Source organism: Dipodomys spectabilis, unplaced genomic scaffold, assembly GCF_019054845.1.
Source record: "Dipodomys spectabilis isolate Male_0828 unplaced genomic scaffold, ASM1905484v1 ptg000108l, whole genome shotgun sequence".
Lineage (NCBI taxonomy): Eukaryota > Metazoa > Chordata > Mammalia > Rodentia > Heteromyidae > Dipodomys > Dipodomys spectabilis.
The window spans coordinates 9651575-9676255 of record NW_024870785.1 but is presented as its reverse complement, the minus strand read 5'-3'; the positions used below and the strand labels follow the sequence as shown (position 1 = coordinate 9676255).

General features: G+C 36.4%; 2 protein-coding genes across 2 annotated transcripts in view; one reads left to right on the top strand and one right to left on the bottom strand.

Moving 5' to 3' along the window:
• Fam227b (family with sequence similarity 227 member B) overlaps positions 1-16006 on the top strand; it is a 31656-nt gene extending 15650 nt beyond the window's left edge. Inside the window, exons 7-11 of the mRNA XM_042687597.1 lie at positions 380-478; positions 3926-4027; positions 5214-5340; positions 7192-7329; positions 15735-16006. Coding sequence (XP_042543531.1) covers positions 380-478; positions 3926-4027; positions 5214-5340; positions 7192-7329; positions 15735-16006 — 738 coding nt within the window. The remainder of the gene's footprint in view (positions 1-379; positions 479-3925; positions 4028-5213; positions 5341-7191; positions 7330-15734) is intronic.
• A 4581-nt stretch (positions 16007-20587) lies between these two features.
• Positions 20588-24681, bottom strand: part of Fgf7 (fibroblast growth factor 7) — a 53824-nt gene continuing 49730 nt past the window's right edge. Inside the window, exons 2-3 of the mRNA XM_042688019.1 lie at positions 21811-21914; positions 20588-20857 (exon numbers count right to left, since the gene is read on the bottom strand). Of these exons, the coding sequence (XP_042543953.1) occupies positions 20663-20857; positions 21811-21914 (299 nt within the window). The 3' untranslated portion in view covers positions 20588-20662. The remainder of the gene's footprint in view (positions 20858-21810; positions 21915-24681) is intronic.

Sequence of the window (24681 nt, the reverse complement as noted above, 5' to 3'; positions counted from 1 at the left end):
TTTACTTTTTAAAGTAGCTACCAGAGGGGCTGGGAAGGTAGCTCAGTGGTAGAATGCTTGCCTTGCATGCATGAGGCCCTGGGTTCGATTCCTAAGCACCACATAAGCAGAAAAATGAGCCGAAGTGGCACTGTGGTTCAAGTGGTAGAACGCTAGCCTTGAGCTGAAGAGCTGAGGGACAGTGTAGGCCCCACAACTGACAAAAAAGTAAATAAAAATAAAGTAGCCACCAGAAAATTAATATCATAAATGTGGCTCATGTTAATTATTTGTTGGACTATGCTGATCGGTAACCATGGAATACATTCTTTGTAAAGCACATTTACATTAGCATTTTTGTGATCTATTTTAATTTGAGATTCACCTTTCTCTTCTGTAGGAAAGACTTTGTAAAGTCTGGAAGCACCATTTTCTCTCAGAAGCCTCCATTTACCTTCTGCATGACTGCTTTTGGTGGTGGTTTCTCTATAAATTTAAGGTAAATGATATATTTTCAAAGTTCTGTTTTATAAACATAGTAGCATAGTTAATTTTTCAGTTGAAGTAACACATACAAAAATATTTTTCTAGGTCTTCTCACAGAGATTAGATTATAAGCATTCCACACATGCTAAAAAATATCCTATTGAAACTCTCCTTTTTTTGTAGGACTAGGACATCAGTACAGATTTCAAAGCTCTTGAACCATTATTAATCAGAAAAAGATAGGTGAATTCAAGTACCATAGTGAATAATACAACTAAGGTTGTAACTTTCCTCAATTATAATGTGTAACTTTCACAAAACCCACTGAAAATCAGTGAGATTTAAAGAAGTTCAATTTGAAAAGGAGTCTACAGATCAGCCGGGCACTGGTGGCTCACACCTGTAATACTTCTACTCAAGAGGCTGAGATCTGAGGATTGCAGTTCAAAACAGGAAAAGTCCACGAGACTTTTATCTCCAATTAACCACCAGAAAACTGGAAGTGATGCTGTGGCTGAAGTGGTAGAGCACTTGTGTTGAGCTGTGGAGCTCAGGAACAACAGCCAGGTCCAGAGTTCAAGCCCCACGACTGACAAAAAAAAAAAAAAAAAAAGTCTAAAGATCAAAGAAAGATAAGGTCTTTACTTGACTTGGAAAGGGTGAGACTTAGAATTACGATCAAAGTGGTGATCTGAGAAAAAAAATCAGAGATTGGAAATTAATAATATATAAGGCAGAGTTTGACTTCAAGAATTTCCATAAGGAAATTATAATACTCTTTAGATTTATAAAAATTGCACTTAGGAGCCAGGCTCTGGTGACTCATGCCTATAATCCCAGCTACTCAGGACACTGAGATTTGAGGATTATGGTTTAAAGTCAGCCTGGGCAAGAAAGTCTATGAGACTCTTATCTCCAGTTAACCACTAGAAAGCTGAAAGTAGCAATGTGGCTCAAAGTGGTAGAGTGCTATCCTTGCAAAAGAAGCACAGGGACAGTGCCCAGACCCTGAGTTCAAGCCCCAGGACTAGCACACACACAAAAAATGCCCTTATGACCTTGACTCCCAAAAAAGCAGGAAATTTTTTCATTGCCACTCATACAAAATAAGCCATATAACATTTAAAGCCCCATTTTTTAACTCATCACTCAAAGTCCATTCCAAACAATAATACCAGGGATAAAGAATAAGTACAACAGGGTGCTGGTGGCTTACACCTGTAATTCTAGCTACTCAGGAGGCTGAGATCTGAGGATTGTAGTTCAAAGCCAGCCTGGGCAGGAAAGTCCGTGAGACTCTTAGCTCAAATTAACCATTAGAAAACCAGAAATGTCACTGTGACTCAGAGTGGTATAGCATTAGCCTTAAGCAAAAGAGCTCAGGGACAGAGCTCAGGCACAGCACCCAGGTCCTGAGTTCAAGCCTCATGGCTGATTTTTAAAAAAAAAAGGAGTACATATGAGATGACATAATAAACCTAAGTATTTATGCACCTATTAAAAGGCCTCAATACTCCCTGGGGAAATACACAAACACATAAGTTTAATTTCAGATTTCAATACCTTACCTTTGGTTATTGGTAAAATATATAGAAAATCAGAGACTTAAACATCATGACAACTTAACAACATGAAGCAACATTCATGTTTTAGTTCATTTTGTGTTGCTTTAACAGAATACTACAAAATAAGTACTTTATAATGAACAGAACTGGTTGATTTGTGTGGTTTGGTGAGCTGAGAGGTCCAAGTTCTAGGAAGGTACTAGACATCTGGCAGAAGAATTCTTGGTAGTCCATCCATGGTAGAAGGCAGAAGGGCAAGAATGAGAGGTTGAGAAGAAGACATAGAGAGCGTAAGAGTGAGGAGAGGTGAATCTATGCCCATGAGAATAGTAATAATCTATTCATAAGGGTGGTTTCCCATAACCTAAATGTCTCCCATTAGGTCCCACCCCCACTACGACATCAGTTATGATCAGATTCCAGGACATTAACTGGTGGGACATTCAGGCAGTAGAACCCTCCAACAACAGCAGAATCCATATTTTCTCAGGTGCACAACTTAAATATGTGCCAAATAAGCTGTATTCTAAGCTACAGAATTAGAGTATAAATGAAAAATAGTAGGATACCTGGAAAAGTCTCCAAAATTTTGGAAACTAAAGAACATACCTTTCAAAACCACAAGTTGAACCAGGAATCAAACATTGTTTGGCACTGAATGCAAAAAAAAAAAAAAAACCACAGATTGAAATTTGTGAGATGCTTGTGGAAGAGTATTTAATGAGAAATTTAAACATTGAAATACATATACAATTAAACAAGAAACATCAATCTTCGAATATTTCAAAAAATAGAGAAAAACGAATGTATTAAACTCATTCTGAATTAGAAAATATGAGCAATATAAGAAAGCTAACCATAGAAATTGCTTTAATTTCACACTGAAGTTCTGGTTGTGAGTTTTGTTAAGAAAGAATAGAGGGGAATTAGGAAATATGAGCAATATAAGAAAGCTAACCACAGAAATTGCTTTAATTTCACACTGAAGTTCTGGTTGTGAATTTTGTTCGGAAAGAATAGAGGGTAGCTAAGTCATCTGTTGCTTTTTATATATTAACTACCATGCAAGTAATTTTATTCCTCAAATGATTGCATGCATTCTGTATGCCATCACTATGCTGAGTGCTTAAAATAGAAAATTACACAAAGCCTAATTATTGTTTAATTTTATTCCTCCTCTGAGGTATGGTATATGTGCCCTACATTTGTTAGATGAGAAAATGGAGGGGGCTGGGAATGTGGGTTAGTGGTAGAGTTCATGCCTAGCACGCATGAAGCCCTGGGTTTGATTCCTCAGTACCACATAAACAGAAAAAGCCAGAAGTGGCGCTGTGGCTCAAGGGGTAGAATGCTAGCCTTGAGCACAGACAGGCTCAAAGACATCCTGAGTTCAAGCCCCAGGATCGGCAAAAAAAAAAAAAAAGGAAAACCTGAGACACTGCCAAGTGCCAGTGGCTCATAGCTGTAATCCTAGCTACCCAGGAGGTGAGATCTGAGGCTCACAGTTCAAAGCTAGCCCAGGCAGGAAAGTCCATAAAACTCTTATCTCCAGTAAACCACTCAGAAAAAAGCTAGATGAGTGTCACTGTGGCCCGAGCACTAATCTTGAGCAAAAGAGCTCAGGGACTGTGCCCAGGTCTTGAGTTTAAGCCCTACAACCAACAAAAAAAAAAAATACCCCAAAAACAAAAACATGAGTATCTTGCCAAAGGCAATGCAATTAATAAATAACAAAGTCAGTCAAATTCAGCTGTGTGTGGTGCCCAAACCCATGCTTCTTTCACTACATTGACCTGATATATACTTTAAGAACATAAAAAATTATTGAGATTATGTAAATAATTCTCAATTTAAATCACAATATTGACAATTACATACATGTTTTGTTTTTTCAGCCTGACAGAAAAAATCAAGATTACTTATTTGATAGAATTTCAGAAAGCTATGTAACACTTTTCCTGAGCATACCTCTAAGTCGAAAAGATGCATTCTTACAGGTAACCAATGAAAATAATAATTATGCTGACTACTTTTAGCCTGAATGAATTCGAAAAACTTACTATCTTGAACACATTTGAGAACATATTTCATTACTTTTGAAACCAAAGTTGTCTGATGTGGAGTAAGTATTAGCCACTAAAAAATTATGCTCTGAGCCTAGTGCCGGTGGCTTATGCCTATAATCCTAGCTACTCAGGAGGCTGAGGGCTGAGGATCACAGTTCAAAGCCAGCCCAGGCAGGAAAGTCCGTGAAACTCTTATCTCCAGTAAAAACCACCAGAAAACTGGAAGTGGCACTGTAGCCCCAGTGGTAGAGGGCTCGCCTTGAGCTGAAGATCTGAGGGACAGCACTCAGGCCCACAGTTCAAGCCCCACAAAAAATAAAAATAAAATCTTATTCAATTAGTGACTTAACATGTGAATGCAGAATACCAAAATAGATATATATTTGTCTTCAATGTAAAAAATCTTGCAAGGTACCAGCTCACATCTGTAATTCTAGCTACTCAGGAGATCTGAGGATTGCAGTTTGAAGCCAGCCCAGGCAGTGAACTCCGTGAACCTCTTATCTCCAATTAACCACCAGAAAACTGGAAGTGGCACTGTGGCTCAAGTGGTAGAGCACTTGCCTTGAGCTGCAGAGCTGAGGGACAGTGCTCAGGCTCAGAGTTCAAGCCCCATGACCGACAAAAAAAAAAAAAATCTTGTATCTTTCTATATCTAGTCACTCCTTGAGAAGAAGTTAATAAAGATGTTAATGGGATACTTGTAAGGCAATGTATTTGTTTATATCTTGTTTTTAATTTTTGAACAATATTGATTGCAATATATAAATGCTCCTGAACAATATAATTCTTTAAAAATATGCTTTTTATTATGACAACCCATGTGTATCATTTTTCTAAAAAGAAGGTAGCAACAGCAAGGTTAAATGAAATAAAAGATTAATCATCAAATTACTTCAGTTGTTTACTTCATCCTGTATTGAAGTTAATTTTTTTTTACCAAATGCTGTCAGATCAACTTAATTTTCTTCTCTTTGTTGTTCATGTTCCTTAAAGTTACAAAGAAGTAATAAAATGGTTAAAAATAAGCTTTAAGAAAAAAGCAATATACCTGTATTTTAAACTTATAATGTGTTTGATAATTAGAAAATATAAAATTAATCTACACTAACTCCAGGTGTACCCAGATTGTCTGGCACAAGCTATCTGTACGGCATTTTATGAAGCATTTCCAGAGTCTACGAACCTCTTTAATGATGAATTTAAAGAAGATCTAGGGAATACCATTTACCTTTGGCTGACAGGTATGAATATGTCATTTAAGTACTATTTATTACACTGAATCCTTAACTTTTGGGGATTGAGCAGGGTGCCTGCCAGTGGCTCATGGCTATTATCCTAGCTACTTGGAGGCTGAGACTTGATGATTAGAGTTCAAAGCCAGGACAAGCAGGAAGCTCCTTGAGACTCTTATCTCCAATTAAATACCAAAAAGCTGAAAGTAGAACTCAAGTAGTAGAGTGCTAGCCTTTAGCACAAAAGCTTAAGGACAACACCTAGACCTGAGTTCAAGCCCCAGGAATGGCACAAAAAAAATGTGGATTAAATATTGTTTACTCAGATCAAGAAATTGGTATTTTTTGCCTTATAAAAAATGATATTAAATGTGATTATATATTTATTAATACATAATTTGTTATATATTTATCTTTATATTTAAATATGCTATAATACAATAGCATGTTTTTAAATGCTATGTTTAACTTCTTAGTGAATTTTTTTTTTTTTTTTTTTGGTTCCGGTCGTGGGGTCTGAACTCTGGGCCTGGGCGCTGTCCCTCAGCTCTTCAGCTCAAGGCTAGCACTCTACCACTTGAGCCACAGTGCCACTTCCATCTTTTTTCTTTTTGCTTATGTGGTGCTGAGGAATCGAACCCAGGGCCTCAGGCATGCAAGGCAAGCACTCTACCACTGAGCCACCTTCCCAGCTCCTATGTTTAACTTCTTAACCAAATTAGTTCTTAGCTTTAAAAGGCAAAATAATTTTAATCAATGAAATTATTACAGATTACAGTATTACAACAGAAATGATACCATATGTGAAAGATAAATACTTTCAACTGCTGTGAGGAGCAGGAAATTTCTTAAAAGTTCTTTTACAGACTGAATTGTGTCTCCCTCCCGATTTTTATATTGAAGTGGAATTATAACCCTTTTAATGTGACTGTGTTGAAGATAGGGGAGATCAACATATGGGTAACACCGAGATGATTAGAACAAGAAGGTAGATGGAGGTTATCAGAACTGGGCATATGGCTGGTACAACTATAGTCCTCAGTGGCCTCTCCTGCAGCAGTCTACATCAACCTTTGCTGCTAAGGACTTGAACAACCCAATAGCAGCAGCCATAGACTCCTAGAGGCTTTCACAGTGGATCTTCCCTTGGTGTTTATCAATAGAGACTTCAACAGCCTGCTTCAGAGGGCACTGGTGACTTTTGCCACTGATATCACCAATATCCTTTGGTCAAATGAAAGCCTGTCCGGGACTTTGGTGCTGCTGCTTCTCTGTGCATACCTACAATCAAGACCTTGGCTCTATGGCAGCGGAGTACATGCCCACACCTCAGGCATCAAAACCACCACAGTAGTGAGTCAGCCCACATCCTATAACGCAAGCCACTATTTTCTGCACACTCATAAACTCCAGACTCTGGTTTTTTAATCACTCTATAAATGCTTACACTTTGAAAACCAGAGCCACTACTATATCAACAAAAGAAAACTGAAAAAGAGTCACTCAGATTAATCAAACTAATAGCTTCTGAGTATATTATCTAGTGGACGACTAATTCTAAAAAAGTAATTACTGAGGTTGGGCATAGTGAGTCATGCCTATAGTCTTAGCTACTTGGGAGGCAAAGATAAGACAGTCTTGGTTGGAGACCAGCCTAGGCGTAAAGTTAATGAGACCCTCTCAAAGTTTAAGCCAGTAGTGGTGGTTTGCTCTTGTAATCCTAGCTACACAGAGGCAGAGGTAAGAGGATCATAGTCTTAAGGCCAGTCCCAGGCAGAAGATCATGAGCCCATCTGAAAATAGAAAATTTGGATTTGATAATGTAATCTGATTTGGCAAATGTGTATTTTCTATAAACAGGTCTAAAACCTCCAAAAGACATTTGGACCCATTGGAATCTGAAAGACCTCATCACCACCACAATTCATGGGGTCAGTAGAACACCTGCAAAATCACTGATGGAAAGGATGGCAAGCAGTCAAGAACGCATAAGCACTGGTAAGTAAATGTTTGTTGTGTGAGCCACAGAAAGAGAAAGCAGCCTAAACCAAGGAATTAGGTTATTTTTTGGTCATGACTTCTTAGTTCATTTTTTGTGAAGGTCTCAATACCATTTTATTTAGATTGTTGTTACAATGATACATGCTTAAGGGTTTTGCTGGTTCACCTGTTACAACAATTATTTGTTGCTTTTTGGAACTTGTATCCATACAGATACACTAGACATTCTCATTCTTAGCTTATATTGCTAGCTGGTAATAGTGTTACTCTTTGTTGCTGGTTCGATGTTTTTGTTTTTTGTATGGGTGTGATGGGAAGATTATTTTGCCAATGGATGAGCTTAATATTTTTACTTAGTATATTGTGTTTGCTTTAGAATTTCAGTTTTGTGGCATTTTTGTCTAGATTTAGCTAAGATTATGAAAATACCTACCTGTATTTTTTCACTACTTTCTTTCATTAGTCAATTTGTTTCTTTCATCTGTTTGGAATTTACTTTGTTATAAGGAAGACAGTTATTTTTCCATAGGATGTTTTGTTCCGGATGACTCCTTTATTAAAAAATCCACTTATAAATCATTTAAAATACCCATTTTTTAATATATTTTGTATTCTCTTTTGGTTCTTGAACTATATGTCAAACGGCTGCATCAGGCCAACCTCTTTAATTACATTAATGAACTTTGTAAGATGAATTTGTTTTTCTCTTGTTTATGCTATATCCCCACTACCAAACATAAGTCTAATACTCAGGCCTTGTTTCTGACCAGGTAATTCAGAATCCAGGCTCTCTACCTTTCAACGCTCCTCTTACAATTTCATTGTGCAGCAAAATTAAAACAGCTAGTTGAGGGGTGGAAGAAAGGGAGAGGAAGAGGGAGAGAGGAGGAGAGGTGAAACGGGATGCTTTTCCAATGCCTTCATTTATAAACCAGGAAGAAGGGAGACTAGCCAATTTAATCTGCTCTTCTGATAGCTATTCTTTAGTTGATTTATGATTCTAAAAATATTTAGTTAATTATTACTCTTCAGATACTTGTACTTGGAATTCACAGAATCATTGAACTCTGGTTTTCCCCAATGTTACCCTTGAAAATATTACCATGTATGATTTTTTTTTAGTACTTACATGAAATTTCTTGTTGAGGTTGCTAATGTCAACTTAGTATCTACATCATATATGTATTTGGAAGATGTTTTCTAGAAATTTGGAATGGAAAGAGTAGTCCACTACTCCAATTATTCTTGTTTTTGGTTTTTGGTTTTGTTTTTTTCTTTTTTCTGTAACTGTTTGGATCAATACAAAATTAAATTATTTGTGGATTTTTTGGTACAAAATAAACTTACAGAAAAGTGATTTTAAAAACCCATGAATATGGTCTCCCTCATAAGTGGATGCTAAATCCAAAAGGTTAGTGATACGACAAAACTAACAGGACTTAAGAAACAAAGAACTCCCGCTCATCTGGTTGAACCACTACTAAATATCCTCATGCAGCTGATCACAAATATGGTATATAACATGTGAACACTGTTATATATTACAGACTGTGGTAGACAATTTGCTCCAGGGAAGTTAGAATGAACTTGTGACTTTGAAATTATGTAATCATTTAATCACAATCAAAAAAAAAAAAAAAAAAAAGAACCTCGGGGAAGGGAGGGAGGGAGGGGATGGTAGGGGGAAAACAATGGAGGGGGTAACAATGTTCAAGAGGAAGTGTACTCATAACCTCACTCATGTAACTGTGACCCTCTGTATAGTAGCTTTACAATAAAAAAAAAAAAAAAAAAAAAAAAAAAACAAGTACAAAGCCAAAAAAAAAAAAAAAAAAAAAAAAAAAAAAAAAAAAAAAACCCATGAATAATTTTCATGTATCTTCCAACCACAAGTTGCATTTTACCTCATTTTTACTATTTTCTTTTCCTTTGTGGGTCCTGAGGTTTGAACTCTGGGCCTAGATGCTGTCCTTGAGCTCCTTTGTGCTCAAGGCTAGTTCTCTATCACTTGTGCCACAGTGCCACTTCTAGCTTTTTCTAAGTAGTTTATTGGAGATAAAAGTCTCTCAGAGGGGCTGGGAAGGTGGCTCAGCAGTAGAGTGCTTGCTTCACATGCATGAAGCCCTGGGTTCGATTCCTCAGCACCACATAAATAGAAAAAAAGGCCAGAAGTGGCACTGTGGCTCAAGTGGTAGTGTGCTAGCCTTGGGTTGAAGAGCCCAGGCCTAGGCCTAGAATTCAAGCCCCAAGACTGACCAAAAAAAAAAAAAAGTGTCTCTCAGACTTTCCTGCCTGGGCTGGCTTCGAATTGTGATCCTCAGATCTCAGCCGCCTGAGTGGCTAGGATTACAGGCATGAGCCACCAGTGCCAGACATCTTTTCTTTTTATATGCGCTTTATGCTATAAATTTCCCATAACCATTGATCTAGCTATAGTCTTCAAATTTAAATATGCTATATTTTATAACATAATTAATATTTTCAAACTCCTATAACCTATGGGTTATTTATAAGGGTCTTATTTAATATCTGAAAATGTGACTTTTTCTAGATATTTATTGTTACTTTTTTTTATTTTAATGTGAAAACTATTATATCCTGAGACCATACTTAATATAATACGATGTATTTTATGGTCTAGTTTGTGGTGATTATTATTCCATGTGTACTGGGGAGAATTATACATCTGCAGTTTTTTTTGACTTCTCAACTTAGATCAAATACTGTTACTCATATCTGTATCAGAGGTCAAAAACTTTGTTTTGTGGAACAAATCTTGTAGCATGTTTTTAACTATCCTGTGCTCTTAAGAATAGGTTTTATAGAAGGGTGCTGATGGTTCATGCCTATAATCCTAGCTACTCAAGACAGATCTAAGGATTGAGGTTCAAAGATAGGGCAAGAAAGTGGCCATGAAATTCTTACTCCAATTAACCACCAGAAAGCCAGAAGTGGAGCTGTGGCTCAAAGTAATAGAGCACTGATGAGCAAAAGCTCTCAGGGACAATGCCCTGGCCCTGAGTTCATGCCCTACAATTGGAGGGGGGGGGTTATATATTTTTAATTAATTTACTTTATTCTTTTTTTTTTTTTCTTGGTTTTGAGGCTTGAATTCTGGGCCTGGGCGCTGTCCCTCAGCTCTTCAGCTCAAGGCTAGCGCTCTACCACTTGAGCCACAGCACCACTTCCGGCTTTTTTCTTTTTGCTTATGTGGTGCTGAGGAATCGAACCCAGGGCCTTGAGCATGCAAGGCAAGCGCTCTGCCACTTGAGCCACAGCGCCTCTTCCGGTTTTCTAAGTGGTTTATTGGAGATGAGAGTCTCATAGACTTTCCTGCCCAGGCTGGCTTTGAACCCCAATTCTCAGATCTCAGCCTCCTGAGTAGCTAGGATTACAGGTGTGAGCCACCGGCACCTGGCACTTTATTCTTATTTTAGAGGCAATGCATAATTACATCACAATTACATGAGTCAGGCAATGAATACATTTCCTTTACACTCTTTCTTCATTCTTTCTGAGTCTCTCCCTCCCATCTCTACCTTAGTTGTATAGTTGACTTTCATCAATGTCCAGTGAGCTCCATTGCTACACTTTTTTTACCCTTTTCCCTCAAATTCTGTACTCTCCCCCCAACCATTCTGAAGATGTACTTTTTTTTTTCGGTCGGTCGTGGGGCTTGAACTCTGGGCTTGGGCGTTGTCCCTCAGCTCTTCAGTTCAAGGCGAGCACTCTACCACTTAAGCCACAGCACCACTTCTGGTTTTCTAGTGGTTTATTGGAGATAAGAGTCTCAGGGACTTTCCTGCCCGGTTTGGCTTTGAACTGAGATCCTCAGATCTGAGCCTCCTGAGTAGCTAGCATTACAGGCGTGAGCCACTGGCTCTGAAGATGTATTCTTTTTTTTTTTTTTTTTGGTTGGTCATGAGGCTTGAACTCTGGGCCCTGGGCGCTGTCCCTCAGCTCGTCAGCTCAAAGCTAGTGCTCTACCACTTGCGCCACAGCGCCACGTCCGGCTTTTTCTGCTTATGTGGTGCTGAGGAATTGAACCCAGGGCTTCATGCATGCAAGGCAAGCACTCTACCACTGGCCACCTTCCCAGCCCTGAAGGTGTATTCTTGAATGCACCATACATAAGGTAAAGAAGACAGAACCATCAAAAACTTAAAAAAAAAGAAGAAGAAAGGAAGGAAGGAAGGAAGAAAGAGAGAGAGAGAGAGAGAGAGAGAGAGAGAAAGAGAAAGAGAAAGAAAGAAAGAAAGAAAGAAAGAAAGAAAGAAAGAAAGAAAGAAAGAAAGAAAGAAAGAAAGAAAGCAAGAAAGAGTAAGTCTCTTGTTTCAATATCTGGCAGTTCATTTCAGTATGTATATTATTTTATATAAATATGAAAAGGCACTTAGGCATTGCACCTTCTCTCTTAAGAATATCTTTTTGAAAAAAAAAAAAAAAAAAAAGAACCTCGGGGAAGGGAGGGAGGGTAGGGGGAAAACAATGGAGGGGGTAACAATGTTCAAGAGGAAGTGTACTCATTACCTCACTCATGTAACTGTAACCCTCTGTATAGTATCTTTACAATTAAAAAAAAAAAGAATATCTTTTTGATCTCACTGCTGTATCTAGAATCCTGTATAATTTATCTTATCCCAGTGCTTAGGTCTAATTTCTGTATATCAGAGAGAATTTGTTTGAGCTCGGCTTACCTCACTCAACATGATTTGTTCTAGTTCCATCATTTCCCTGCAAATGACATTATTTTATTCTTTCTAATGGCTGTGTAAAATTCCACTGTGTATAGGTACCACATTTCTTTGATCCACTCATCTACTGTGGGCATCTTGGCTACTGTAAATAGTGTGGCAATGAACATGGATGTGCAGGTATACTTATCATATTCTGGCTCATGATATTCAGGATAGATGCCTAGGAGTAGTATGGCTGGGTCATAGGGAAGGTCTGTTAGTTATTTTGAGGAACCTTCAGACTGCTTTCTAGAGAGGTTGCATTAGTTTACATTCCCACCAGCAGTGCAGTAGGGTTCCTTTGTCCCCACATGCCCACCAACATTTGTTGTTGTTCAAATTCACAACGTTGGCCAATCTTACTGGAGTGAGATGGAACCTCATAGTTGTTTTTATTTGCATTTCCTTTTTGGCCAGGGATAAGGAGCATTCCTTCATGTGTTTCTTTGCCATTCTTACCTCCTCTTCTGAGAAGTCTCTTTTCCTTGCCCGTTTAGTGATTGGTTTATTAGGTTTGGGAGTGGTTATTTGTTGAGCTCCTTGTACAAACTGGCTATTAGGCCTTTGTCTGATACATTGCTGGAAAAGATCGCCCAGTTTGTTGGCTGTCTTTCTAGCCTAGTAACTATGGCCTTAGCTGTGCAGAAACTTATTTTGATGTAGTCCCACTTACCAACTCTCTCTTATGTGTTGTGTCCCTGGGACTCTGTTCAAGAAGTTTCTACCTATACCTATATGCTCTAATGTTTCCCGTACTCTCTCTTGCAGTGATTTCAAAGTTTTGGGTCTGACATTGAATTCTTTGATCCACTTTGAATTGATATTATTGCATGGTGACCAAGAGGGATCCACTTTTAGTTTTCTGAATATGGATGCCCAGTGTTCCCAACACCAGTTATTGAAGAGGCTATTTTTTTTTTACCAGTGTATGTTTTTGGCTCCTTTATCAAATATCAGGTAACTATAAGTGTATGGTTTTATTTCTGTGTCTTTCAGTCTATTCCATTGATCTTCAGGTCTGTTTTTGTGTCATTACCAAGATGTTTTTGTTGTTATAGCTCTGTAGTAAGGTTTGAGGTCTGATATTATGATACTGCTCACATTGCTTTTTTTTTTTTTTTGGTTGGTTGGTTGGTTGTGGGGCCTGGGCACTGTCCCTCAGCTCTTCAACTCAAGGCTTGCACTCTACCCCTTTAGCCACAGTGGCACTTGTGGTTTTCTGGTGATTTATCGGAGATAAGAGTCTCACAGACTTTCCTACCTAGACTAGCTTTGAACCGAGATCCTCAGATCTCAGCCTCCTGAGTAGCTAGGATTACAGGCATGAGCCAAAAGTGCCCAGCTCACATTGCTTCTTTTTACCTAGAATTGCTTTGGCTCTTCTAGGTCTTTTAATTGTTCATATGAATTTTTGGATTGTTTTCTCTATCTCAGTAAAGAACACTATTGATGGTAAATGTGGCCTGAAAGAATCTTAAAATGTTATCTAGTCCTTTAGAGGAAAGTTTGTTACCTCTGTATTTTTTCTCATATTTTATTTAATCTACTGCTGAGAGGCAATATAAAATCTCTGTTAACTGTGACATTATCTATTTGTCCTTGTAATTTTGTTAGTTTTTGCTTTATGCGTTTTAAACTTTGTGAATGTCTATATTCTTGTTATTCCATGATGTTATTTCCTGACTTCTACTCATATGCATGAAATAATTTTCTGACATAGTTTGGGGTGGGTTTTTTTTTTTGTAGTTTTTGATTGTTGATGTGGGATTAGGAATAGAGACTGATGATGTAGGATTCATGATTTCCCTCTCCATATCTTTGTGTATGGTGTGGAGGAAGAGTTGTGTATATTAAAATTTTAATCGTAGCCAGGAATTGGTGGTTCACTCTAGCTACTTTAGGAAGCTAACGTGGAAAGTTCACAGTTCAAAGCCAGCCCAGGCATGAGACTCTTACCTCCCATTTACCAACAAAAAGTTGAAAGTGAAACTGTGGCTCATCTGGTAGAGCATTGGCCCTGAGCATAAATCCTAATCTATAGCATCCAGGTCCTAAATTCAAGCCACAGTACTGGCAAAAAAAAAAAAAAAGCTTTAATCTTTGTTCTGGAAAAAGCTTGAATCAGGTCAAACGTAGAATTGGGATAAAACATGAGAATGAATGCATGAATATATATAACTTTCAAGGAATAGAATAATCTACACTTCATGTGTGCTGCTGTTTTAGAGTTGCTGCTTCTAATCTAAAGCATATTTAAAACATTAAAACAATTTCTTCTTCTTCTTGACATTTGAGATGCATATTGTCATACGGAATTAACTTTCTTCCAGAATTTTAGTGAAAAGAACTTTCTGTTTTGGTTTTTAATGAAATAAACAGACAGTGGATAGTTAAAGTTTGCCTTCCAAACAAACTGGCACAATATCTCCCTTTTTAGGACTGGAATGTAAGCAGTTATAGAATTTCAGTGTCTGGAATGACTCAGGATTTACAAGCCAACTCTCCCTAAACAGCATATTGTCAGATTATTTACGAGACTAGTTTTAATGCTCATTTCTCCTATTGTGGTACAATACAATGTAAGCTTTTAAACTCAAAAGATCATTTTGAAAAACTATTTTTATAGAGTTCCCAATTTTAAACCCAATGTTTTTCGCTTTAGCTGAACTTTAAGGTCAAACATGAACAAACCCATCATTTTTATAAATGATAAACTGCAAGCACTAAGACAATTCATTAAGTACCTAATACAGATTACTGTATTTGGTGCCATGCAGGAAAAAAAATGAAGGATACATACTACTTATTTTTGGACAATAACTATTTGATATTTAGCTATTTGATATTCACTATTTGATATTTAGATAATGTGCAGAAATACTTTGTCACAGCCTGATGAGTTTTGAGTCTACATGTCACAAAGAGCTACCTGAATTTTCATTCATATCTCCATTTGCACTGCTCAGGACAATAATGAAAGAACCCTAAATCTGTGTAAAATACCACTTTAAGAATTAAGCCAGCAAAATCTCCACAATGTGTTTTTTCATATATCATTTAAAGAAAACAAGGAAATTACCCAGTAAACAAGTGGATCACTCTCAAGTAAGAGTGTCAGGCGGTGATAAGAGGGCTTGACATACAAACTCCTAATGTAGTAGCAACTTAATAAGATGTATTATGTTGAATTTTATACTATACCAAGTGTAATAGATTACTTTTTAGAAATAGAATAGATATATATAAAAAACTGGAAATTGACCATTTTTACAGAACTATCCAGATTTTATGAATTGTTTTCATAATTTAAATTTATTTTAAAATCATTTAATTCTCTTTTCTTGGGTACCCTGCTTTCCAGGAAATTTTAATTACTAGTTTGGGTTCCAGAATTTTTTTGATGGTCTGCAAAAGGTTTACTTGTGTCTCTTGAACCTCCCACCCCAATACAATGGTCTGTATACTGGCAGTACTTGTAAGAAATTCTGAATTTCATTTTTCACCACTAGGTATCCTATTATGAAATGCATTATTTACACTATTTTTTCATTTGTAAACAAAAGATTTAACCCTGTGTAACCAAAATATTTTAATCAGCCAATATAATACTAAATTTATATATTTTTGTTACTGTGTACATTAAGCTCCCAGCCCTTCTTGATTTAGAACGACATTCCAGGTACTCAATAACTCCGTGTAACAAATACTTCCCACTCTTCTGGGACAGCTCTGAGAACTCTGATGCCCCTAACCCTGGAGGCACTGAAAGTAAAGGCACTGAATCCTCCTCTTCTATTGGATCAGGAAACATGCCTTCCATCCCCACACCTTTTCTTGGTCCCAAGTGGGAAAGAGATCATGCCCTGAGGAACAGTAGGGGACTGAAGGAAGGAAGTTGGCTTCCCACCTGCTGTGTGGCAGGAGCCAAACCTCCATAGACTTCACAGTGAACAAACAATTAAAATTCAGAGAGCACCAGTGTCTTCAGCCCTGTCCACACCTTGACAACCAGAGTATAAATAGAATATTGTATTGAGTAATGTAAAAGTGCTATGATCAAAAGTGAACAAAGTTAGATGGTTCTGAGTAATTTATTCTTCAGGTGGCACAAAACAATAGTACATTCTGTTAGTTGCAAACAACCACACTGGATAGGAATAGGCTGATGCTTTATAGTAATGTGTGTTCATTGTTCTGTCACTAAATAGGAATTTGTTTGTGCACTCCTTCAATAAATACATTTGGAAATAAGTATTCACATTCTGGGTGGGAATATTTACTTAGTGTAACAGATAGTGATAAATGTGGATATGTAAGTCTCCATACAAAATAAGTCATCCCGTTTTTATTTTAGAGCTTGTGGCCTAGTGATGAGAGAGAAACCAACAGGCATAAATTATATAACATGTATGATGGGCATGCATATACCTCTCACACATCTTCAGATTGTGTGTCAGTGATGTGGGAGAGAAAAAAAGATACACGAGGTATGAGGACTGCAGGGGAAGCCGAGTTTTCATTAGAGAGAATGAGGAGGATGTATAAATTTAACAAAATGTTAGGAAAAGTTCTTACTAATCAAGTCCATCTTGCAAAATGGACTTTCTGGACAATACCGAGCCTTGTCAAACACATGAATCTTGGCAAAAACAGAATGTTCTTCAACCAGAAACTTAACAAGAACAATTTTGAAATTGCAGTTTTTGATAATGTACATTTCTCTAAACAACTTGATGAACCTGCTTTGTGCGTGTGTGTGTGTGTGTGTGTGTGTGTGTGTGTGTGTGTGCTTGTGAACACACATATTTAAGACTCAAAGTTGAGGCTAGTCCATGTGGATTTAGAGCAAAAACACAAGCTGAGGACAGTGGCTCATGTCTGTAATCCTAGTTATTCAGGCTGAGATCTGAGGATCTCAGTTTGAAGCCAGCCTTTGAAGGAAAGTCCAAGGGACTCTTATCTCCAGTTAACCACAAAAAAGCTGTGACTCAAAGTAGAGCATTAGCCTTGAATAAAAAAACCTCAGGAACATTGTCCAGCTTCTGAGTTCAAGGGAAAAAAAAATCAAATAAAGAGTAGCCTGACAATGATTCTGAAGCATTTATAAAACAACTTTTAATGAACTATTTTCTATTAAAATACATGTTAAGAATTCAACCACAGAGAACAATTAATAGACACTTTCAAAAACTGTTTTAAGATAATCTTAGGGTCACAGCTGATAATCATCTGTTATTCACAAGTTAGTCGTAATAGCCTGTGTTCATTCTGATGGAACAGTGTTATATTCGGTCGATAACCACCCCATAACAGGCAGTTAAATGTTTTTCGGTATCACTCTGGTACATACAGGACCTTAGACTGGGTTTTAGTTTTCTTTAGCCATGTGTTACTTATGTGTAATGTCAGACAAGGGAAGGTGGAAGCTCTCTTGTATTGTGTTCATGCTCAAGCGGATACATTGGAGAAGGAGTACGAATGACTCCTCAGATTAAACCTTGGATGTCCTTCTGAGGCATGAGTGTTACTCTCGGGAGTTAACTAGTGTCAGATTCATAGTAAAGTGAACACAAATGTATACAAACATAAAAATCACATGAGTTACAAGAGAGAAGATTTCTGTCTTTAGTGGCGGTTTTTATACTTTTCTCTCAATCTTATTCTACAACTCTACTAGTGTAGAGCAAAAGAATTATAAGGAGCACAGCTTCAGGGTGTTTGTGGCTATAGAATTGCTTTTACTATTGCTTTTACTATTGCAGGTTCCATGGTCAGACTTGATCTTCTTTGGCACTCTAAAGAACCAGCAGAGCAAATTCTAAGAGATAGCATATTTTTATTACTTGTTTTGTTAATATTTTACATTCTTTCAAATTTTTTCCTAATTGTTGGAGACCAACATATTTATGTAATTCTTTTCAAAATAACATTTTAGAAAGGGTTATTCTACCTATAAAATTAGTATGCATAATGCTTTATATAAGTAAAGGAGTACCCGTAAAAGTTGAATACAAATCAGGATTGGAAACTATATTATTGCTTTTCTCCTTTTTGGTTACATGATTATGACACAGATTAATTATTATGTGTAAAGTGAATTGCCAATAAATCACATTCAGTGGAAAATATAAAGATATCTCAATAGAAGCAAACCAAAACATAAGCTTGCTTGCTAATAATGATTAGAATCCCAGGGTAAGTAGCACATGCTAAGTAACCAAGACTCTGTCACAGTTCTCTTGTGTATCCAGCTACATGATCTTGAATTACAAAAACCTTAATTTCCTTATCTATAAATGAGTACATGGTATGATGGTCTCATAGAATTTTAAAGTTCTAGAATTCAAAGTATATATAACTAAAGCATATTTTTATTTCTAAAATTTGCATGATAAATGTATAAACCTAGGATAAGAACAAGAATTAAAAGTAAATGTTTTTAGAAAGATTTTGTAGATAACCTTTACTTCCAGGATTGGTTTTGCTAATAAATCCTGGTTTTTGCCTAATTCAAAACAATCTAACAGTAATTTGATGGCATTTGTAACTTCTCTTGTATGTATATACAGTATTTTTGCCTAATCATGAATGACCTCAACTTTCAAAACTTAAGATTAGTTTCATTATTACAACTTTTTTTGCTATTTAGACACTGAAGGGATTTAGATAAAAATTTATCATAGATAACTCTGAAAGGCACTAAAGAATCAAATACGAAAAATGCCTTGTTCTAACCTTTAAATGTTCACAAGACTCCAGTCACTTGATCTGGCTAGACTAGCAACATTCCCAAATCAGACAATAGTTCAGAATACCATGCATGGCACTGCTCTAGAATATACTTGAGTAAGGCCAGGAAAAACTTCCCCCTAACTGTATCTGGCCTGGCTTGGTCATATAAGTGAACAAGAAAATACGTAGTTCTGTTGTTTCTGTAATGTAAATAGACCTTAATGACAAACATTTTGAAGTTGAAATCACAATAATTAACAGACCAACAATTTGAGCTGTCCTTGGTGAACATATAAAGTGTTACCAACATCTGCTAGTGGAAGAATTGTAAAGTAGATATTCAGTCTTTCTAATAAGTCCATAGCCCTAGGTCTTCATGACATTCAGGGGTTCATATCCCTAACTATATCCTCTACTTGAGTCATTATTCTCTTGCCATTTAAAAGGAAAAAGGTTTTCAATACTGCCACCTTTTGGATGGAAGGTATTCCTCTAGATTACAGGATTACTACCTTTAACTATCCTTAATGTTTAAATATGACACTGTTCTATTCATGTGCTCAAATATATTCTTTAAGATTTTTTTCCTCTGGAACGATTTTACTTCTGTGATCCAATTTAACTGGCAAGAGAATTGTGGTAAAACATTTTTTGCATATTTGTATTGTTCCCTGTGAGGCATCTATTGTAAGCATTGCTGCGGGCTGTCATTTTTGTCTGCCCTCCAGGATTTGCTGGCCCAAGTACTGTGTACCAGACTTGGTGTCAGTCATAAGGGGGAGGGGTAATTTGCAGCTCAGCCAAACAGTTTTGTTATTCCTTTAAAATTAAAAGCATATGAAACAGATACAGCTTATGAAGGTTTTTTTTATAAATAACATAAACTTAAATAACAAAACAATAAAGTTCAAATACAACTTAAAATAGAGTTTAATGCTATAACACAGGAGGGGGGAAAAAGCATGATTATTTGTGGGAAGAACATTGTTAAAAAGCCCAAGTCCCAAATATGAATTATACAAAAGACAGATTATGTTACTAGAAAAAAAACTTAAAAGACTTCTGAATTTTACTTTTGGGGATTATAAAACGTTACTTTGTGGCACGTGAGATGAAGTACAGTATTATTATTATTGCTATTTTATGTACAAGATTTTTTTTAAAACCTCCTTTTTGCAATACCTTTTCAATCTGAGCAGCATTGGGAAATTTTTTTCCTTGTTAATAGGTACAAGCATGCTTTCTGAAACTACTTATTTGATCCAATTCCATAATAGAACTTTTTAGAAGAGTCCTTATTTTCTGATTGGATTATGATTTTTTCACTGGAAAGCATCACAAATGCTGCTCGTCTCCTAGTTAGTGTTGGTTTGATTATCTGACAGATCATTCCAGCAGCCTTTAGGTCTGACATACCTTATATAACATCATCTGCATAATTATTATTATTATTTATTATTATTATATATATAGCAGCCATTTGATAAGCAGATAGGAATATTTAAATAATCATTATCAGATAATCAAATCTAACATACTCTGAAGGGTAAATTAATTTAAGAAAAAAACATTACTATTACTAACACCATGATTGTACAACCAGTTTTACAACTTTTTACAACTCTTAGTTACTAAATCTAATTTTTGTGTATAGTTTTCAAATCTTTCTTTAATGCAGTCTCTTAAAATAAACAAAAATGCGCAAGTCCAGCTTGATCAGTTTTTCAGTAGTTTTCCAGCCTTTCTCGGTTACTTTAAAAAAAAAAAAAGAAAGAAGAAAAAGGAAAAGAAAAAGAAAATGAAAACAGTCCACTTAAAGAAATCTCCCTGCTGAAACTGGTTTCTTATATACCATACATTGACTAGGTTATCGCCATAGGAAGAAAGTGGGCTGTTTTTTGTTCTTTCTTCGTTTTTTTCCCCCTTACAGGAACCCCTTTTTGATTTAAGGCAACGAACATTTCTCCTCCACTGTGTGTCCATTTAGCAGATGCATATGTGTTGTAATGGTTTTCCAGGATTAATTCTTTGAAGTTGCAATCTTCGTTGCAGTCTTTCTGTTAAAACAATGTGCCGTATTATTCAAATGACTTTTGGAAGAATTCAATTTTAAACTAAGATTAAGCAATATTTGGGAGAAAACTTAAGCAATATATGACTTGTTTTAAACCTCAGATTAAGCAGACCTAATACATTTAATGTGTATTAAATACAGCCCTTTATTTTTAAATTGAAAACAAAAAAGACAACATGATACATAGTTTATGCAACCTGGCCACAAAAATATTATGTGGGCAGTCAGATTCTACTGTTCTGTCATATTAGGACTTATTTTCCCCTAATAACTCTTCTGTTGCTAAGCACTGCAAATTTGGAGTAGTCAAGAGAGCATTTGCCTCTCTCTGGTCATTTACTGCTACATGGCCTTCAAGAATAATAAAATTAAAAGTTCATCTATGCTATCATTCAAGTACACCTGTAGTATTATGTCAGACATTAGGCTGAGCTCTAGGAATACAAAGGAAAGTCAATCACATTTTATTATGGTGGGCTAAATTTTTACATATTTCACATTGAAACAGAGCAAATAGTGTGAATGCTTCCAGTTCAGAGATCGTGATTCTGAGATGGATGTGATACTTCAGGATTTTTTTTTCCCAAGAATTTTCATGTCAGCAGTGTGCTTTAACGAAAAGAGCTTTAATACTGACAGATGGAAATTTAGATTTCAAGTATCTAAAATGCACATGGGACTTTAGAGCCAGAAGAATCAGCTATTGAAGCTCATTTTACAGATGAAGAAACCAAAGTCCAGACAGCTTAAGCAATCTGTCTAAAGGCACAAAGAAAACATTTTTTTTCTTAATGCTTGGGTATAAAATTTTAATGAAATCATTAAATTATACCACTGGAAAGAAGTTGGTTCCAGTTTTGCTTTCTAAAAAGGCAAAAATGTTTTTGACAAAAACAAGTTTGAAAAATTAACTCTAAGCCATCAACAAATGAATACCTTTGCATAGAGTTTTCCTTCCTTGTTCATTGCAAGATAGTATTCGCTTTCCACCCCTTTGATTGCCACAATTCCAACTGCCACTGTCCTGATCTCCATGATATCTGCAAGGAATCACAGAAAGATATTCTGATTATTGACTCAACCTTGTAGATTATCCAAGAAAGGCCATGTCTTTATTTGTTTCATCTGTGAGCTGTTATAATTATTCTTGTGTTTAAGCAATCCCCCCCCCCCACACCCTTAACATACATAGTAACAAGAAAAGTCATTCAAGTGCAAAAATGATGAGACTTTACTTATTTATAAGATGATTTCTTTGTTGCTTTGGATGTCCCTCCCCCACAGTATAACCCCTGCTTTCACTGTATTTGATGCTGGTATAATTTGTGTGTGGGGAGAACAAATCGTTTAAATAGAGATACAGGTGGACCCCTTTGCAACAATGAGATGTACAAGTCGTTAGGTCGAAAACGAACTTTACAACTTTGGTGGGGTGGGGGGAGGAGGTTAGGTGGGGGGACAGAGGGAGGATGGGATAGGAAGGGGAAACAAAGAAGGAGGCTACAATGCTTGATAAGAAATGTACTCATTACAAAATGTCATGTCAAAACCAGCTTTACAATGTCGGAGGGGGGGGGAGGGGGGGTATGATTGGGTGGGGGGGAGGGGGGAGGCTGGGAAGGGAGGTGAAGGGTAAACAAAGGAGGAGGCTGCAATGCTTGGTAAGAAATGTATGCATTATCCTGACCATGTAATTGTAACCCCTCTGTACAGTATGTTCTCAAATAAAATAAAATAAAATTTAAAAAAAAAAAAAAAAGAAATGTACTCATTATCTTGCCCATGTAATTGTAACCAGTCTGTACAGTATTTTCACAATTGAAAAAAAAAAAGAAATTGGTTACAAAAAAAATGATGAGACTTTATTTGGAGAAATAGATAACTAATGAAGAGTTACTATACAAATTTCTCTACAACCATATTTTTTTTCTGAGCCTCAAAAGATTATACAGGGGAGTTACAATTTATATCCATCTAATTACTGTCCAGTGCTTCTTAACCAGAGTTACCCTTCCATCATTCTTCTCATCCTATCCCCTTCCTCCAGACTCATAGACACGCTGAATATTCCTGCAATATTTGTCCCCTGTTCCATTTTTCATTCAACAGCCCCCCCCCCTTTACAGTACCTTACATCCTTAAAATCTTGTTTCAACTTCCTGATACTCATTTTTTGTAAGACATTTGGTAATTATTCAAAACGCTTATTACTCCATGAAGTTTCACTTCTGTATATATCATACTTTAGTCAAGTAACTCATATATACAAGCATGTCTCTGTGCATGTTGATATGAGAGGTTGTATTTTGGGTCGAAGATCTACCTGAGGGAAAAATGTACATCCCTTTGCAAAAGGCATAATTTCATGTTGTGTATAGTTATACATAGATATATAGATATATACCTATGTACATACATACATGCATCTATACATATCTGTTCCTAACAAAATGTAAAAAACTCAAAAGTGCAAATTACGTGCAAAAGCTATTTTCCAAAATATTCACTTAATTTTAGGAGAATATTTTTAGTCTGTTTTCTCATTGTTCATCTGATTTATTCTTTTTACCTCAATTTTCTTGTTTGGATAACAAAATTGGTATTCCTGTAGTAGTAACTGAGCTAGTATTTGTGATCTGCTCCATATACATGATGCAAACAGAAGCCTTTTCCTAATGCATCAGGCTAGTCAGAGCTCATCTAACCAAGTTTCATGGCTGCTCATGTAGAAACAGAGGTGCCTAAGCTGTATAAATGTGACTTTAGGATAAAGATTAGGAAAAATGGACCAAGAGCTCAGTTCAAATGATAGAGAAAAATATTTACCTCTTTAATTAAGAAAGTTAGCCCTGGTTTCTTAACTCCAGAATAGTAGAATAGAAATAGCAAACATTTTTATAGATATGACTTAACCAGTTACATTTTTATTGTATCTATTTACTGCCAGTCCTGGGGCTTGAACTCTGGGCCTGGGGTCTCTGGGCTTCTTTTGCTCAAGACTAGCATTCTACCATCAACGCCACAGCTTCCACTTACGGCTTTTTTTCTGGTATTGGTGTAGATAATAGTCTCATGGACTTTCCTGCCTAGGCTGGCTTTGAATGGTAACCCTTAGATCTCAACCGCTGGAGTAGCTAGTATTTCAGGCATGAATCATCTGCACCCAGCTTTTAACAAATATTCTTTAAGTATTTATTGCCAAGCTAGGCAGAGATCTTATTGATCTAAAAATCAACTGTGAATTTCAAATGTACCTCAATAAAAACAAAGTTAAAATTTTTATTTTATGCTTCTTATATTAGCTGATATTTAACTCAGCATCCTTTATCATACTTTCTGTCATTACTAGTGCCTACTAACGTTGTAAATTTAGCGGGATATGGCAATGCAGGAGCCTATTTATGTAGTAGCGACAGTCATCATGACTTGAATAAATGATGAAAGGCTGAGTAAGTCATGGACGGATTTATCTCATCTCTTTGACTGCCAGGCATCCAGATTTGGTTTGTTTGTGGATACACTGTAGCCATGTTTTTCTAGATTAAGAAACAGTAAAATTAGTTTTTAAAAAGATTGTATTTGACATTCCTCGGTTTAATCACCTACATACCTTGGAAAACCTCCAGAGAGCTAATATACAGTTGCTTAAGAAACGGAGAAATGCATTTCTTAATTCAAACTACATTAGCCATTTTTAGAATAGTGACATATGGATATATTACACTGAGTTTGCAAAATGTGAAAATTACATCACAGTCAGCTTGTCATCATCCAATTGTTTTTGCTTAAGTTATCGCCTTTATGTAT